The sequence below is a fragment of the Phascolarctos cinereus genome, unplaced genomic scaffold, assembly GCF_003287225.1.
Source record: "Phascolarctos cinereus isolate Bilbo 61053 unplaced genomic scaffold, phaCin_HiC Scaffold_726;HRSCAF=1367, whole genome shotgun sequence".
Taxonomy (NCBI): domain Eukaryota; kingdom Metazoa; phylum Chordata; class Mammalia; order Diprotodontia; family Phascolarctidae; genus Phascolarctos; species Phascolarctos cinereus.
Genome location: NW_027556098.1, coordinates 424276557 through 424295460, shown reverse-complemented (window position 1 = coordinate 424295460; position 18904 = coordinate 424276557). Strand labels below are relative to the sequence as shown.

Below are 18904 nucleotides of genomic sequence, written 5' to 3'. Positions count from 1 at the left end.
CTCCCCAGCTAGCTCCCAGTCCCATCGGGCTCCCCATCACATCCTAAACATCCTGGGGTTTCATCCCCAGCTTTACCATTGAGTCACACTTGCCTGGCCTTCAGGCCTCCCCACAGGCACCCAGGAGTACTTCCTTTTCCCTCCCCATCAGGATCTAGTTGTCCTGTCTCTCTGCCTCTAGCTCCTGTTCAGAGATTCGGCTGTCTTACCAGCAGCCCTGGCTCCCTATAAGGACCCAGGAGGCCTGTCTCCTTGCCCCCAGGACCTACCTAGGACCCAGGCCCCAAAGCTCCTGCCCGGCCTCCCTTACCTGGACCTGTGGCTCTCCTGCCGGCTCCACGTCAGATCCCAGGCATTGCTTCCCTGTCTCCAGTTCCCCTCCAGGGAAGCAGCTTCCAAGTCTAAGCTCCAAAGAGGGCTCAGGAGCCCTCCCCAGCTCCTAGGTAGACCCAGGACACGGTCATTCTTCTTTCCCAGACTCAGCTGCCTCCTGGAACCTTTCTGTCACTGAGATGTCCCCTCTCCTCTCCCCCAGCTTTGTGTCCTGCCTCCAAGAGCCTTCCTTACCCTGGCCTCCTGCTTCCCTGGCATTGGGCCAAGGAAGAGCAGGAGAGGGATGAAAGTAGTCTTACTATTTCACCCCATTTCATTTCCAAAGCTGACCCTTCCTGATGCCTCTCCTGCTCTGTAGGTTGGAGTCTCTACCCTGAGGGCAGTGCCTGGGCCTTTGTGACTCCTGTGGGACCTCACTCCCTGCAAATACCTGTAGGCCGGCCTGCTGCCAGGGAAGAGAAAGGAAAGAGCTCTGCCCCTCTGGGATCCTTCAGCCTCCCCAGCTCAGCCTGCAGAGGACCAAGGCCTGACCCAGCAGGGAGCCTGGAGCCAGAGGGAATGGCCCCTGGGAGCCGCAGACCCCCAGCCCAGGTGAGTGCACTCTGCCCTCAGACTTGGCCAACATTAGCCAAGGAGGCCATTTCCAGAGACGAAGAGGATTGTCTATGAGGCTGGCCATCCCCTACCTGTGGATCATTCCTTTACAAAAGTAGGCAAGGAATTGGAAACAGTAGTAACAACACTGCCCTGCTCTCTCCTTCTGTGTTTTCAACTGATTCACTGGCACTTTGGGTTATTGAGCACTAACCCCCCCCCCAATGGCTGCCATCTTGTTTGTTGAAGTTCTCCCTCATTACAAGTGACTGCCAGGAAGGACACTTCACTCATTGAGAGAAGGGACCATTCTCTGCAGGGATCCTCTCTCCACTGTCTTTGTTCCTGCCTCCCACTACTCACAGTGCTTCCCCCTCCTCTCTGTTTCTGTGGTCAAGCTCTGCCCTGTAGCATCTGAAGCTCCAGGGCCCCTTTCCCCGGAGGCTTGTCTGGGCAGGCCCGGAGCAGAGCCCTGACTGGCTCCCCCAGCTCTTGGCCTCTGCAGTGCTGTCAGCAGAGCAGAAAGGGTCCTGCTGGTTCTGCTCATGTCCTCCTACCTCAGCTCACACACGTCTTCCCGGGTCTCTCTGAATCCTCTCCTTTACCACTTCTTAGGTCCAGCAACAAACATTTGGAAAGTGGCTCCTCTGAGTCAAGCCCTGTGCTAACCCACTGGGGATGTAAAGGAGGGTTTAAAAAATAACAGTGCCTGCCCTCAAGGAGCCCCCAGTCTAACGGGGCAACAACATGTCAGCAGCTGTGTCCGCACAAGCTCTGTACGGTATGGAGGGGGTGGGGGGCATCCTGAGAGGGAAGGCTCCGGCCCACGGGGGATGCAGCAAGACGTGACCACTGCAGGCTTTGTGTCCTCTCAAGAGGGCGACCTGCACCGTCAGCAGCAGATGGGCGCAAATGCCCTCCGCTTCCACAGAAGTGACATCTATGTATTGGCTACGCAATGGGGTTAAGTGACTTGCCCAGAGTCACACAGCTAGTAAGTGTCATGTGTCCAGGGCTGAATTTGAACTCAGGTCCTCCTGACTCCAGGGCTGGTACTTTATCCACAGTGCCATCTAGTGCCCCTCAAGCCACATCTTTGAAGGGAACGTGAGGATGTGTCATTTACTATTAAAAAGAAGCTGAATGTGAGAGCCATTCATGATTTCACCCCTGAGCAATCCTCTTTCTCTTCTGCTTTGTTTGTGGGAATACTTCTGTTTGGGGTGGTCATTACATTTATGGTAAATTAAACAAATAAAGAATCTTGGGCTTCCTTCAAGACCCAGCTGAAATGATTCCTTTTCCAGGAAGCTTTTCTGATCCCCAAGTAGCTGGTGCCTTCCCCTGTGAGATTAACATCTGTCTACTCACATGTGTCTTGTAGGGGGGCTGGGTTCTGAAGGGCTTTGATGCCAAACAGCCTTTTGTATTTGATGCTGGAGGCAGGAGGACCCTACTCCTGGGGGTGATGTGCTCAGAGTTAGACTTTAAGAACTGACAGAGGATGGACAGGAGCGGGGAGGGACTTGAGGTGGCCAGCCCCCCTAGCCGCTGCTCCAGTAGTCCAGGGGCGAGGTGACGAGGGCCTGTACCAGGGTCCGGGCAGGGTCATCTATCGCCATGCTCTGGGCACCTCAGAGGGCCATAGAAATGCTAGCTATTCTTGCAGGTCGTTATTTCCGTACCTGTAGTTTTCCCCACTGGGACCTTTTGCCTGTGAATCCAGAGCCAAGCTTGGCTGGTAGTAAGTGATCAATCTGTGGTGCGCGCTTCCTGGCGGGAGCCGTCTTTCTCTTGTCCTCACACTTGATCTGTCTCTTGAGGCCTCCTGGGGCTCACAGTTGGAAGGGACCTCAGTGACACAGGTCCCCACCAGGACCAAGAAGTGGTCATGCAGCCTCTCGTGAAGACCTCCAAGGACGGGAGAGCTGCCTGCCCCTCGTGAAGTAGCTCGGTCCACCTTGGGACAGCTCTCACTGTTAGGGGCTGTTGGGGGTCAGTCTGGTTTAGTTTTTTTTCCCCAGAAATGAAGCTCCAATTGGCCTCTCTGTAACCATCACATACTGTTCCTGATCTAGCTCTCTGGGCACAACCCAACCAGTACGTGTCCCTTCCATGGTATGATCGCTCCTAGTACTTGACCAAGGTGCCACGTACTCTATTCTCTGTCCAAGCTGACATGAAGTGCCAGTTCCAGTCGGAGTGATGCTCAGTACAGGATGTTTATTGTAAAGGCAGGGGTAATGCTGAGGGCCAGGGATGGTGTTGGCCAAGACTGATGGGAGCTGTCTGCCAGGAGCTGTCCAAGCTTATAGGCTGCAGGACCACCCTGTGAAGGTACTGGATCATGGCTCCCCTTGGGCAGTCAGGTGGGCTTTGCGTGACTATTGTCTGAAGTGTTGTCTCCTTCACTCTTAAAGGGTGTGACCTTTGGGCAAATCCCTTCTTTCCCCTTGTTTCCTCCTGTAAGTTGATGAGCACCGAACTAGATCAATTCTGGAGTCTCTTTCAGCTCTAAATCTTGTGACTTTTGATGGTTTAGGAGCTGGTGACATTCCAGGATGTGACCGTGGACTTCACCCAGGAGGAGTGGGGCCTCTTGGACCATCCTCAGAAGGAGTTGTACAAGGAGGTCACCATGGAGAATGCCCGGAACCTGCTGTTTCTAGGTAAGGACCACTTCTGGAACCATGAATCTACCCTGAAAGGGACTGCCTTCACTCCTGCCCTGGTCTGCGTGGTTTCTAGCACTTATCAATTATTAGAAAGGCCAAATGGGGATCGTTTGGGTCCAAGAGACGAAGTCCTCTTGCTGCCTGGTTTTCCTGTAAAAGCTGTTTGTCTTGTGTGGTAGGGAGTTGGGGATCCCCTTTTTTGCTCCAGAAGTTCTCTCTTAGTGGTTCTAAGAAGCTTCAGGTCAGAGATAAAAACAGTGTTGGAGGCTGTCAGACTTGGAAGTCATCTCAGAGGTTTTATCTAGTTAATCTCTACTTCAACTTGAATTTTGTCCTCCAAATTTCTGAAAACTGCTCAGGCAGCTTTTCCTTGGAGATGGGCAGTGAAGGGCACCCTCTACCTCTTCCCCTTTGTGTTGAGTCGGGTCTTTGGAAGGTTCTTCTTGTCAATAAGCATGAGTGTGTAGCTAACAACTCCTAGTCTTACTCTCAGAAGCCTGGTATAGCAAGTGTGTCCTTGTTCTTCCATCCTAAATCCCCAGAATTCCAGTGCAAATGGTGGGAAAGGAAGGGAAGGGAATATATGCATTTACGTCTACCTGCTATGTGCCAGGAACTGTGCTGAGAGCTTTCTTTACAAATGTTACCTAATTTGATCCTCAAAACAAGCCTGTGAGTTAGGTGGTGTCATTATCCCCATTTTACAGTTGAGGAAAGTGAGGCAAGCAGAGGTTAAGTGACTTGCCTGGGGCACTTAGCTAATAAGTGTTTGAGACCAGATTTGAACTCAGAGCTTCTTGAATCCAGGACAAAGGCTCTCTCTACTGTACTACCATCTGCTTCTTAATTTCTAAATAATGGAATCTCTGGATTCAGCCCATCCTTCTCTGAAGGAAGTGGAGAAAACAGAATTTTCTGATTCCAAATTGACTTCCAAATGATCTCCTTCCCATCCCCCACCAAAGCTCCCAACAAATGTCATGGAAAAGGTCTTGAGATATCCTGGGAACCCTCCTGTGACCCTTCCTGCATGCCCCCTTTCCCTAAAGAGAGCTAAGTGCTCTCCATCCTCATGCCTTCCTTATCCCCATGCCAGGACTTCCAGTTCCCAGGGAAGATTTGATCTCCCATTTTGGACAAGGGGAAGCACCTTGGATGCTGGAGCTAGAAGACCCCAGAACCTCCTGTCCAGGTGAGTGAGAGGAAAGCAGGTCTGTGAGGGCTGTTACCACAAGAGGTGGCTCCCTGACACAGTGAGGGGAGTGCTAGACTTGGGGGCAGGAAGACTGGTTTGCAATTCTTTTTCAGACACTTTTAAGCAGTAAGATCCTGGGCAAGTCACTGAGCCTCTGACCCTCAGTTTCCCCGTCTGTGAAAGGAAGGGTTGGACTCCATGGCCTTTCACTTCTCTTCTAGTGATAAAAGTATGAGTCTGTAATATCCATTGTTTGGAGCTCTGGGTCATGGAACCCTCCTGAAGGTTTCCAGAAAGGGCCTGGGCTGCCTGGTACAAGCTCTTTCCCAGCCTTTGTTCAAGTCAACAAGCCTTTATTAAGTGCCTAGTATATGCCAGGCCTCCTGCTAAGTTCCAAGGATTCAGAGAATGGTAAGGGACATCCTCAGTTGTCAAGGAGCTCACAGACAGTGGAGAAGATAACAAGGATAGGACTGTGTAGAACATGCCCCATACAGGTTAGATGGAGCTAGTCAAGGCAGGGAAGGCCCTTAGATTGAGGAGGGCTGGAAAAGCCTCACTGTGGATTGTGGGCTTTGGCTGGGGCTTCAGAGAAGCCAGGGCAAAGCATTCTAGGCATGAGAGGCAGCCCTGGAAAGCCTTTGGAGACTGGAGATGGTGTGTCCTGCTCAAGACATAGAAGGGAGGCCTTTGCTACTGGATTATATGTGGAGGGGGAGTAAGATGAAAGAAGATTGGGAAAGGGAAGAGAAGGGCAGATGATGAAGAGCTCCAAGCCTGGCAGAGGATTTTATATGTCATCCTGGTGCTAGGGAGCCTCTGCGGTTTATAGAGGAGGCAGTGACGTGGTCAGATGGGAGCTTGAGGAAGATGAACTTGACAGCTGGGTAGAGGATTGACTGATCTAGGGAGACCCTTGAGGCAATGAGACCAAACAGCAGGCTTTTTCAATACTGTAGGTGTGAGGCAACTGGGGTCTGAGCCTAGAAGGTGGGAGTGTTGGGAGAGAAGGGGGTGGGGGATGTATGTAAGAGATGTTCCAAGGTGGAATCAACAGGACTTTCTAAAAAATTGAAGATGGGAGGGGGGGAATGATGGTATGAATGTGAGAGATGGTGAGCAGTGGATGACATCTCTTTTATGAGCCTGGACAGTCGGGAGGGGTGACCTGCATAGTGTTAGGAACGTAGGAAGATGGGAGGGTTGGGGAAAAGATAATGATGTTAGTTTTGGGACATGGCAGGAGGAGAACCCAAATAAAGGAATGCCATCAAAACTTAGAACAAAGTATTAAGGGAAAGGGAGCAATTGGATAGTGTCAAAAGCTGCCAAGAGGTTAGAAAGGGTGAGGATTGAGAAAATGCATTTTGATTTAGCAATTAGGAGATCACTGGCAACTTTAGGGATAGGAATTTCCATTGAACACTGGAGTTGGGAGCCAGAATGCAGAGTTTTGTAGGAAGTAAGAGTAAAGGAGTTGGAGACCCCCAGATGTAGATGGTCATTTCTAGGTGTTTTGCCATGAAAGGGAAGAGAGACATAGGATGATATCTACTGGGGATGTATGGATTGAGATGGATCAGTGATTTGAGGACTGGGAAGAAATTGTTTCATTTGTGGCAATGGGGAAAGAGCCAGTAAAAATGGAGACACTGAAAATTAGTGAGAAAATGGCGATGATAGAGTGGGGAATATGGTAGAGGAGTAGATGGGATGGAATAGGATCACTGGGGCATGTTTGCCTTGTCAAGCAGGAGGGCCCCATCTTCTTGTGAGATTGGGGTAAAAGAGAAAAAGAAAGCTTCTGATTTATGTGAGATAAGGAGGAGGTAAGAGAGCTTTTGGTAAATGTCCCATTGTTTCAGTGAAATATGAGGCCAAGTTCTCAGCTGAGAGGGTTAGTTGGAGCAAGACTTACGGTAAGGTTGGGGAGGAATGAAAAGATTTGGAAAGGCTGCTATGGTGATTGGGATAGGGAGTCATTTAGTGAGATGCCAAGAATTGCCTTGCCACAGTCAGGGCCCAGCTGAGATGTTGTTGCCTATATCTGTAGGGGACCCAGGCAACCTGGTTTCATGGTTTTCTCTTTTCATTCAGCAGCATATGAGTAGAGCCAATGGCCAGAGTCTTCCCTGAAGTAATCGAAGGCTGAGGCTTGTATAAGCCATCAATCCAAGTTTGTTTCATCATCTTTATGGTCCAATCTTCGTCTCCATTCTTGGAGAATCATTGGCTAGATCCATATAGGTGACTGCAACCCTCAGTTTAGGGAGATGGGAGGTAAAGGCTCCCAGGTGTCCCATGGCAGGACACCCTCCAGCAGCCTTCAGGATCACCAGTATTGGGTCTGGTCAGGTCCTATTTGCATTATAACCAGACTAAAGAAACTCCTTTTAGGTTATAAGGTGAAAGAAGAGACAGAAAACAGGACTGAGGCCAGAAGCTGTATTTGACCAATGAAGAGAGACTCGATTCCAGTACCCGCTATGTTCTAGGCATTGTGCTAAGCTCTGGCAATATACAGGAAGGCCACAGAGGGCCCCTGTTGTCAAGGAGTTCACAGTCTAGTATAAAAACAGGAAAGAAGCAACAAGTCATGAGCCTCGTCTTAGGTGATCCAGGCAAAAGGGAGTGAGGAAATACAGTAAGTTCAACAGGGACACAAGTAAACAAAAAGAGAGAGGAGAAGGGCAGTTCAAGAAAGAGGGCAGAGTTGAGGAGAAAATAGTCAAAATAATAATGATGATAATAATAGCTAACAATTATGTAGTGCCCCTTGTATGCCAAAAACTTTACAAATATTGTCTTCTCTGATCCCTGTGAGAATCCTAGAAAGCAGGTGCTATCCTCATTTTACAGATAGGGAAACTGAGGCAGACAGACACACTGTGACTTACCCAGGGTCACGTTGCTAGTAGGCTTCTCAGGTGGCTCTGGAACTCAGGTCTTCTTGACTTCAGGCCCAGCACACTGTCCATTGTGCCACCCAGCTGCCCCAACCAGCTGATTGATAAGCAGACCGCAACAAAAATGTTCCCTCATATATGGATGAGGGGGGAAATGGGAGAACTTTATAAGTTATCTTGTGAGAGTTGGGAATTTTTTGTTTTTAGCTCATCAGAATCATTACAATGAACAATTTGAATTGCTGAGTATCATGCAAAAGATTTATTTTTCTATTGCCCAATGACAAGTAGTGTATTAAATGATAAGTGTGCTTGAAGGCCAATTGTACATACTTCTTTTTTTTTTTAAACAATCTTTATATAATAAAATCATCTTTTCTAAGGAAAAACATCTCTTCAGATATAACTTTCTTCTTTCTATCACTGGCACTCTGGCTATAGTCTCATAAAAACTCTTCTGAATGACTGACCCATGTTGCCAACCAATTCCTTTGGAAATGTACTAGATTGAAGTGCATTAACATAAGTGGATGATCAGTCCAAATCACAAAATAACCTTAAGATGATAATGAGAGCCAAGGTAAGGACTGCCAATATAAGAACGGCTGTGATGGCCCATGATGGTTTCAAGACGGCTTGTAATGTGTTCATGGTTTCCAAAGAGCCCGCCATCTGTGCAGAGATGTAACCCTGCTGATGAGATGTGCTTACAAGGTCACCTGCGAATGAAGGAACTACTCTGCTGCAGTGACAGAAAGCAAGTGACCACAAGTGCGTGCCTGTGACCATCCATTGGGAATCAGGTCGCACTTGGATTTCAGACCTTTAGGACTGTTGGGAAACAATTTGATGTCAGGTTGAGAACCTGAAGGAACATGTTACACTTAGACGTGATCAGATTTTGATGTAATCATTACATGAACTTGAAAAGCATTGTATGCCTGATCATGAGAGTGTGGAATCACTGCAGAAAGAAATCTATCATGCTTGAAACATGTACATCTTAGTTGTTCCAGAGGAAAATATGTATATACCTTTATTTTATTTTTATTTAAATATTTTCATAACAAAATTGGGCAATTATTTTCTGCTAAAGATCCATTAAAGAATTTTTAGCTCAAACCTCTTAGACCATTGTTGTGAAACCCTAAAGGATTTGTCAGCCACAAAATGGCTAAGACTGCAATAGGCTCAGTAGTGAGGCATGCTGTCCACTTCCTGACAGAAGGACGGCAGACTTAAAGTCTGTCTGCAGTATAAGACATAATATATTTACGCATGGGAAATAAATGGATTTTTTTTACTGTGGTTATCACAAGGTTTTTCTTTTTTTTTCTCTTTTTAGTTGAGGAGCAGGAGCATTGAAAGTTAAATTTTAAAAAATAAATAGATAATGGTTATCCTAAAAGAGTGAGGGGTAGAGCAGAATATAGTTTACCGCAGGTAAATACAAAAACCAAGGTAGGCAGTCATGATGTCTTAGACATGAGAAGAGAAAAAATAAATGGAATCACTAAGGGAATTAACCTACCTTCATAGACATGATAGGTAGTCAAATAATATTCTGTATATATGTCATAAATGAAACATTTACGGATCTGGATACAATATAAGAAAAGTTGGTTATAATATTGAAAATTGCTGCACAACAGCATTATTATTTCTTAGCTATGAAATTTACAAAGAATGACTATGGCGATACATCAGCCCTTGTCAATAAAGAGAAACAGAAAGAACTGAGACCCAGTGAAAAGTATCAACAACACTTGGCATTTGAAAAAAAAAAAGATTGAAAGTATGATGGACTCTTTTCTTTCACTAAGGAAACAGATTACAAATCAGTTACTTTCTGTCAATGGAGAGAAGAGGATATACTTGTGTATATGTCATTATACATATATATGTATATGTAATATATATATTTGTTTACTTTAGATGGAGAGACAAGGCTTGAAATGAGGAAGGCTGTTGCAAAGCTGAGCATTTCTATGGAAGAATCACAACAGCGAAGATTCATGAGTGGTAGTTACTGTGATCTCAATTTGAGAGAAATCTGTGATTCTGATATCAAGATTGACAAAAAACAAAAGAATCACTGTGAATTTGATAAAGATGGAAGGAGTTTCAGACAATATTCAGTCCTAGTTCATTGTAAGAAAATGACCTCAGGGAATGACTGTTCTCAGGATAGTAGATTTAGGGAATGCTCTCCTGGACAGGTAGACCTTGCTGAGTCTCGTGAGAAGCCTCCTGAAGTGCAAACTTACCAATGTGAGATGGCCTTCAGCTTGAAATCAGACCTAACTAGATCTCAGAAAAGTCATAGTGGAGAAATGCTTTATACACATAACGAAGGGGAGGAGGCCTTCAGCAGTAATACAAAGCTCATTGACCACCAGGAAATTCATGATGGAAAGAAACATTATGACTGTAATGAATGTGGGAGAACCTTTAAGGGACAGTTATTATTTATTCAGCATCAGAAATTTCATACTAGCAGAAAACTACATAATTGTATACAATGTGGAAAGGCCTTTGAGAGACAGTCCTCCCTTATCTCCCATCAGAGAATTCATGCTAAAGAGAAATCCCTTGAGTGTCATGAATGTGGTGAAGTTTTCAATGAAAAGTCATCCTTTATTGTACATCAGAGAAGCCACACTAAGGAGAAATGTTATGAATGTAATCAGTGTGGAAAGACTTTCAGACAGAAGTCCAATCTTGCTGAACATCAGAGAATCCACACTGGAGAGAAACCTTTTAAATGTAATCAGTGTGGAAAGACTTTTAGACACAGCTCTAGTCTTGCTAATCATCAGAGAATCCACACTGGAGAGAAACCTTATGAATGTAATGAATGTGGAAAGGCTTTCACACAGAGCTCCAATCTTGCTCAACATAAGAGACTCCACACTGGAGAGAAACCTTATACATGTAACCAATGTGGAAAGACTTTCACATACCACTCCAGTTTTGCACTACATCAGAGAATCCACACAGGAGAAAAACCTTATGAATGCTATCGATGTGGAAAGAGTTTCAGACAGAGTGTCAGTCTTGTTGTACATCAGAGAATTCACAGGAAAGAAACCTTAAAAATGTAATCAGTGTGGAAAGACTTTCAGATGCACCTCCAGTCTTGCTGAACGTCTGAGAAGCCACACTGGAGAGAAACCTTATGAATGTAATCAGTGTGGTTAAGATCTTCCAGCAACAGTCGTCCCTGATTTCCCATGGGAAAAACTCATACTAGATATAAATCTTATCACTATAGTTTATGAGGAAAGGCATTCAAATGGAGTACAGAGCTTGTTAGATATCAGAAAATTTATTCTGGAGGCAAACTGAATTTGCACTCAATGTGGGAAGACCTTTAGTTAGAGATCATCTCTTACTTTACATCTGACCATTCATAGTGGAGAGAAACTTTATGAATGTGCTCAATTGGGACATGTCTTTTGCTGAAAGATAGGGATCTCTAGACATGAGAATATTTACACTGGAAAGAATACTTAGGAAAGAAATAATTGTGGGAAAGCCTTGACATGGAGGTCATACTTGACTGTACCTTGGGGAAATTATACTAGAGATAAAACTTATAGATCTAATTAACAAGAGAAGGCCTGTTGCTTGAGCACAGTCCTAATTAGATATCCCAGATTTCATACTGTGTATAAAGCCTTATAAATGTAATGAGTTTTACTCTGAGGTACTATTGTTTTTCTCCAGTGCTCCTCAATAATATTTCATAGCACATACCATAACTTCATCAGCCATTTCCCAGTCAATTAATATGCTCTTGTTTCCTGCTCTTTGTTGACACAAAAATTCTGGTATAAATATTTTGGTAACTATTGGACATTTATTTCTGTAATGATTTCTTTTGGCTGGTAGGTGGCACAGTGAATAAAATGCTGCTCCTGAAGCTATATGACCTGAGTTCACATTCAGTCTCTGACACTTACTGCATGTGTGAACCTGGGCAAATAATTTCACCTTTTAATGCCTTAGTTTTTGCCATCTGTACAATGTGTATACTAAGGGGTGGAGCCAAGATGGCAGAGTAAAGGCAGGGAGTCACCGCTCTTCTCCAAATCCCCCTCCAAATGATTTTAAAATAATTCCTCAAAACAAATTCTGGAGTGGTATCACCAGTAAAAGGAAATGGTGAAACAGTTTTCCAGTCCATGACAACTTATAAGGTTGCCAGGAAAGATCTGTCTCACTGGGTGAGAGTGGAGTGCACTCCAGTGAAGGTTGTGTCCCAGCAAGCCATCTGCAGGCCTCAGGGCCAACTGAATCAGCAGGCCGGTAGTGATTTCAGAAGCTCTCAGCCTGCATGTGGTAAACGTGTTAGATATGTGATCAGAAGGGTACCCTTTGCTGCCAGTGGGTGCAGGACTCTGTTGCATTGTCCAGGTTTGCTGTCCCAGGGTGATAAAGAGTGCTAGCACACTAGAGACTTCAGCTATAGGGGAGTGGGGACCCTGGTCATTGTTCCAGGGCTGAAAAGAATGTTTGTGATCACCTGCAGACCAGAGCATAGGCCAGTAGAGTAGTAAACACACCTTTCTTTAGGTCATGCCACCTTGGAAGAATTGAAAACTTACAGACCACCAGAACTAGCTCTGAAGATAGCAGCAAGAAAAACCTAAAGCTTGGGACAGTTCCTCCTGCCCCCCAGGAACAGAGCCCAATTTTAACATAAAATTAAAAGTTAAGAAATATGCTGGGAAAATGAGGAAACAATGAAAAAAAGAACCTAACTATAGAAAGTTACTATGGAGACAGAGAAGATTGCAACATAAACTCAGAAAAAGAATGGCAAAGTTAAAACGGCTACATCCAAAGCCACAAAGAAAAATGTGAATTGGCCTCAGTACCAAAACTAATTCATTGAAGATGTAAAAAAAAAAAATTTAAATCAAATAAGAGAAGTAGGAAAAAAATTTAGGAAAAGAAATGAGAGTGATAGAAGACAATCATAAAAAAAGAGTCAACAACTTGGTAAAGGAGACACAAAAAATACTGATGAAAATAACACCTTTAAAAACAGAATAGGATATGACTAGGCAGTTTTTAGACAAAGTAATCAAACTTATACATAGTTATGTGAAAATACTCTACATCACTACTGAACAGAGAAATGCAAATAAAACAAGTTTGTAGTACAAACTCACACTTATCAGATTTGCTAATATAACAAAAGGAAAATGATAAATGTTGGAGGGGATGTGGAAAATTGGGACAGTAATGCATTGTTGGTTGAGTTCTCAACTGATGCAAGCATTTGGAATTTGTTATTATGCTCAAAGGGCTATTAAAGTGTGCATATCTTTTGACCCAGCAATATTGCTATTAGTTCTATATCCAAAAGAAGAAAAATGGGGGGAGGGAAGGATTATTTGTAGTTTTTTTTGTTTTAATTTAGTATTTTATGTTTCCCCAGTTACATGTAAAAACAAGGGGTGTTTTTTTTGTTTGTTTTTTGATGAGGAAATTGGGGTTTAAGTGACTTGCCCAGAGTCACACAGCTAGTGAGTGTTATGTGTCTGAGGCCAGATTTGAACTCAGGTCCTCCTGACTCCAGGGCCAGTGGTAAAAACAAGTTTTAACATTGGTTTTTAAAACTTTGTGCTTCAAATTCTCTCCCTTTCCATCTCCCTCCATTGAAAAGGCAAGTAATTCAATATAGGTTATACATATGTAGTCATGCAAAACATTTCCATAATATTCATGTTGTGAAAGAAAACCCTTAAGAAAAATAAAATTAAAACAATATGCTTCCATCTGCATTCAGCACCATCAGTTCTTTCTCTGGGGGATGGATAGCGTTTTTCATCATAAGTCCAGGAAGGATTATTTGTACAAAAATATTTATAGCAGCTCTTTTTGTGGTGTCAAAGAATTGGAAATAAAGGGGATGTCCATCAATTGGGAAATGCCTGAACAAGTTGTGGTATATGATTGTAATGGAATATTATTGTGCTATAAGAAATGATGAGCAGGATGACTTCAGAAAAACCTGGACTTACATGAACTGATGCTGAGTGAAGTGAGCAGAACCGGGAGAACAGTGTACACAGTAACAAGAATATTGTACATTGAACAACTATGAATGATTTATCTATTCTCAGCAATATAATAATCCAAGACAATCCCAAAGGACTCATGAACAATGTTATCTGCCTCCCAAGAAAGAATTGATGGCATCTGAATACAGAATGAAGCATACTATTTTTTCCTTCCTTCCTTCCTTCCTTCCTTCCTTCCTTCCTTCCTTCCTTCCTTCCTTCCTTCCTTCCTTGGTTTGAGTTTTCTTCCACAAAATGACCAATGTGGAAATATGTTTCACAAGCTTACACATGTATGTATAACCTACATTAGATTGATCACTTTCACAAGAAAGAGGGAATGCAGGGAAGCAGGTATGGAATTTGAAACTTAAAACTTTTTAAAAATGAATTTTAGAATTGTTTTTGCATGTAATGAGGGAAAATATTATTTTAAAAACATCAATAAAATATAGAATGTAGAAGAAAAATAATGTAAGATGAAAGCAAAATTAGTATCCTTGAACAACTCTGATGTTAGTTTTGAAATGTGACAAATTTTGTCAACAAAAGTAATTATAACACTTGATTTTTAATAAAAAATTATCTTAATTTTAATTCTTTACAATGAGCTAAATAATTGAAAAATACCTGTTATTATAAATGAAATAAAATCTCTAGGGTTAAAAAAAACCAAGTTGGCCAAAAGTTAAAGGAGGCACAAAAATCCAACTGAAGAGAAGAACTCCTTTAAAAGACAGAATTGGCTAAATGGAAAATCATGTACAAAAATTCACTGAAGAAAAGAACTCAAAAGGTGTAATTGGTGAAATGGAAAAGGAGGCACAAAAGCTCACTAATGAAAATAAATTACTTGGGGCAGCTAGGTGGCGCAGTGAATAGAGCACCAGCCCTGGATTCAGGAGGACCTGAGTTCAAATCAGGCCTCAGACGCTTAACACTTACTAGCTGTGTGACCCTGGGCAAGTCACTTAATCCCATTGCCTAACCAAAAAAAAAAAAAAAAAAAAGAAAAGAAATTACTTAAAAATTAGAATTGGGCAAGTGGAAGCTAATGACTCCATGAAACATCAAGAAACAATAAAACAAAATCAAAGGAATGACATAATAGCAGAAAATGTAAAATATCTAATCAAAAAGACAACTGACCTAGAAAATAGATCTAGGAGAGATAATTTAAGAATTATTGTACTATCTGAAAGCTATGATGAAAAAGAGAGTCAAGCCATCATCTTTCAGGAAATTATCAAGGAAAACTGCCCTGTTATCCTAGAACTAGAGGTCAAATTAGAAATTAAAGGAATAACATCCAGAAAGAGATCCCAAAAGGAAAATTTCAGGAATGTTATAGACAAATTGCAGGGCTCCCAGATTAAGGAGGAAATACTTCAAGAAGCCAGAAAGAAGCAGTTGAAATATCATGAAGCCATAGTCAGGATCACATGAAATTTAGCAGCTTCTATATTAAGGGATCAGGGCTTGGGATATGATATTTCAGAGGGCAAAGGAGCTAGATTTGCAACCAAAAATCACCTTCCCAGCAAAAGTAAGTATAATTCTTCCAGGAGAAAATGGATAATTAATGAAATAGAGGACTTTCAAGTATTCCCAATGAAAAGATCAGGACTGAATAGAAAATTTTACTTTCAAATATAAGACTTAAAAGAAGCATTTAAAAAGTGAAAAGGAAAGAAATTACAAGGGATTCAATAAGGTTAAACTGTTTACATTTCTACATGGGAAGATACTTGTAACTCCTAAGAACTTTCTCATTATTAGGGCAGTTAGAAGGTATATACATAGATGGCATGTCTGTGAGTTGACTATGATGGCATGATATCTAGAAAAAATAAAATTAAGGGGTTAGAAAGAGGGATGCATTGGGAGAAAAGGGGAGAGGTAGAATGGGGGTAAATTATCTCACATAAAAGATCTTTTACAGTGGAGGGGAAGATGGGGGAAGGGGGAGGAGAATGCTTGAATCTTACTCTAATTAGAATTGTCCCAGAGGGAATAGCATACATTCAATTGGGTATAGAAATTTATCTTGCCCTTGAAAGAAGAAGAAGGAGAAAGGATTAAAAGAAGGAGTGAGGCTGACAGAAGGGAGGGCAGACTAGGGGAGAAGGTGGTCAGAAGCAAAACACTTGAGGAAAGACAAGGTCAAAGGAAAGAGAAGGATAAATGGAAAAATGGGATGGAGGAAAATACACAGTAATCATAACTGAATTTTTTCTTAGAAGTTTCTCTGATAAAGGTCTCATTTCTCAAATGTATAGAGAAATGAGTAAAATCTATGAGAATACAAATCATTACCCAATTGATAAATGGTCAAAATTATAAATAGGCAGTTTTCAGATGAACAGTCAAATCTATAGTCATATGAAATAATGCTCTAATTCACTACTGATTGTCATTGTTCAGTCATTTTTCAGTGCTGTCTGACTCTTTGTGACCCATTTGGAGTTTTCTTGGAGAAGGTACTGAAGTGATTCATTTCCTTCTCCAGCTCTTTTTTTTTAACAGATGAGGAACTGAGACAAAAAGAGTGAAGTGACTTGCCTAGGGTCACACAGCTACCAAGTGTCTGAGGCCAGACTTGAAATCAGGTCTTCTTAACTCCAGGTAGAGCCTATGCTCTGCTCTCCCAACATAGTTAGATTACAAATTGCATGGAAAGCAGTAAGGTGTTTGAACATGGGGGAAAAAAAGGGAGGAAGGGTCTAGGTTGTTAAGGGCTTTAAATATCCATAGAAATGGCTTTACATTTGATCCTGGAGATTATAGGGAAGCACTGAAGTTTATTTAATTAAAGACTAATGTGGTTCCATCTGCTCTTAAGGAAAATCATTTTGGCAGGAGATAGATTGGAGTGTGAAGACAATTAAAGCAAGGAGACCAATTAGAAGACTATTTCAATAGTTTGTGCATATGTGTTTGTATGAAACAGAGAGAGAGAAGGAGGAGGAGGAGGAAGAGAAGAAGAAGAAGAAGAAGAAGAAGAAGAAGAAGAAGAAGAAGAAGAAGAAGAAGAAGAGAAGAAGAAGAAGAGAAGAGAAGAAGAAGAAGAAGGAGAAGGAGAAGGAGAGAAGGAGAAGGAGATGGAGACGGAGATGGAGACAGAGACGGAGATGGAGGAGGAGGGAAGGGAAGAGAGGGAGATAGATGGACAAATGATAACTAGATAGATGGGAAAGAAGGGAGGAAATGAGCAGTCATTAAATGCCTACTGTATGCCAGGAATTGTGCTAAATACTTGTTACAAATATTATATCATTTGAACCTAACAGCCTATGAGGAGGGTGCTATAGATAAAGCACTGATTCAGGTCTTACTTTGTGCTAGGTACTGAGCTAAGCAGTGGGAATCTAAATACAAGTGTCTGCTTCAGGGATGTGTTATAGCCACATCAAACCTGCTGTAGATAGCCAATTGTTAAATGTTCAGTGTGAGGATTTATACTTTGGAAATCAGCAAATTCAAAAATCTGGGCTTGATCTGTTGATTGTCTAGGCTTATGAAAGTGAAGGAGAAAGAGTTAATAATGCCAATTAAACTTCAAAGTGTGTAGAGGATGCGTATTTTTCAGATCTAGCCTGAGAAATGCTAATTAAAACAACTCTGAGGTACCACCTCACACATATAATATTGACTAATATGACAAAAAAGTAAAATGACAAATATTGGAGGGGATATGGGAAAACTGGGACACGAATGCATTCTTGGAATTGTGAAGTAATTCAACCATCCTAGCAAGCAATATGGAACGATGCCCAAAGGGCTATAAATCAATGCCTACCATTTGACCCAGCAATCCCACTACTAGGTCTGCATCCCCAATAGACCTTCCAAAAGAGGAAAAGGAAAAATATGAACAAAAGTGTTCATAGCAACTCATTTGATGGTGGCAAAGAACTGGAAGCTGAGGGGATGCCCATCAACTGGGGAGACCGAACAAGATGTGGTATATGAATGTAAAGGAATCCTATTGTGCTATAAGAAATGATGAAAAGAGTGGTTTCCAAAAACACCTGGAAGGACTCTATGTGAACAGATGCCGAATGGAGTGAACAGAAAGGAGAACAATGCACACAGCAACAGCAGTATTGTAATGATGATCAACTGTGAAAGACTTAATAACTGATCAATAAAATGACCCACCGAAACTCCAAAGGGCTCACGATGAAAAATGCTGTCCACATGCAGATATGGGACTGACAGACTCAGAGTGCAGATTGAAACATTCCCCCTCTTTCTTTATTGTTCTTGATTTTTTTTTCAGAACATGGCTAATGTAGCAATACATTTTGTAGAAGGGTATTATATTTCTTATCATCTGAGTGGGTAGGGCAGGGGTATAGGAAGGGCCTCAATTTGTAAGTAAAATAAAATATAATAATTTTTAAAAAGAAAATTAGTGTTTTAACCTTGTGTTCAATAAATCCAATACCTCCAGCGACAGGGCCAGGACTCACTAATCACTATAAAATGCTAGGAAAACCTGGAAAACAGTATGGCAGAAACTTGGTATAGACTACCATCTCACACTCTGTACTACGTTGGCTTGGAATGTGTACATGAGTTAGACAAACAGTTCACCTCAAACAAATCCATTGAACCATGAAATAGATACATTTTGCAATGCTGGGTAGGGGAAGACTACATCACCAAACTCGGCAGAGGGAGGATCATGGAAAATCGAACGGGCAACTTTCATCACATAAAAAAGCCAACGCATCTTAAACCTAAAGAGAAGCAATTAGCCGGGAAAAAAATGTGCCCAAGTCTTTCCGATAAAAACCTCCCATCTGAAGGGTTCAAAAAATGGATACAGATTTATAAGAATGAGCCATTCCTCACTTGACCTGTGATCAAAAGTTGGAAGTGGTCATTTTCAAAGGAGTAAATAAAAGCTATCAACACTATTATGGAAAAAAAGCTCTGCATCTGTTATCACTGATGCAAATCGATGATAATCAGAAAGACTCTAGGATTAGCAAAGGTGAGAAGAAAGTGGAAGCAACACATATTAGAGGGGATTCATTCGGCTTGACTGCATACCTGTTACTAGAGTCTCTTTTATTTCCTTTATACCTGTGAGATGGCAGGCCAGAGAGGGAGAAAGAA

At 42.4% G+C, this 18904-nt stretch overlaps 1 protein-coding gene across 1 annotated transcript in view; it reads left to right on the top strand.

Annotated features, from left to right (window-relative positions):
• LOC110197821 (uncharacterized) overlaps nt 1-14374 on the top strand; it is a 45042-nt gene extending 30668 nt beyond the window's left edge. The window contains 2 exon segments of the mRNA XM_078146444.1: nt 10084-10782; nt 10784-14374. Of these exon segments, the coding sequence (XP_078002570.1) occupies nt 10084-10782; nt 10784-10904 (820 nt within the window). The 3' untranslated portion in view covers nt 10905-14374.
• Nucleotides 14375-18904: the final 4530 nt, after the last annotated feature.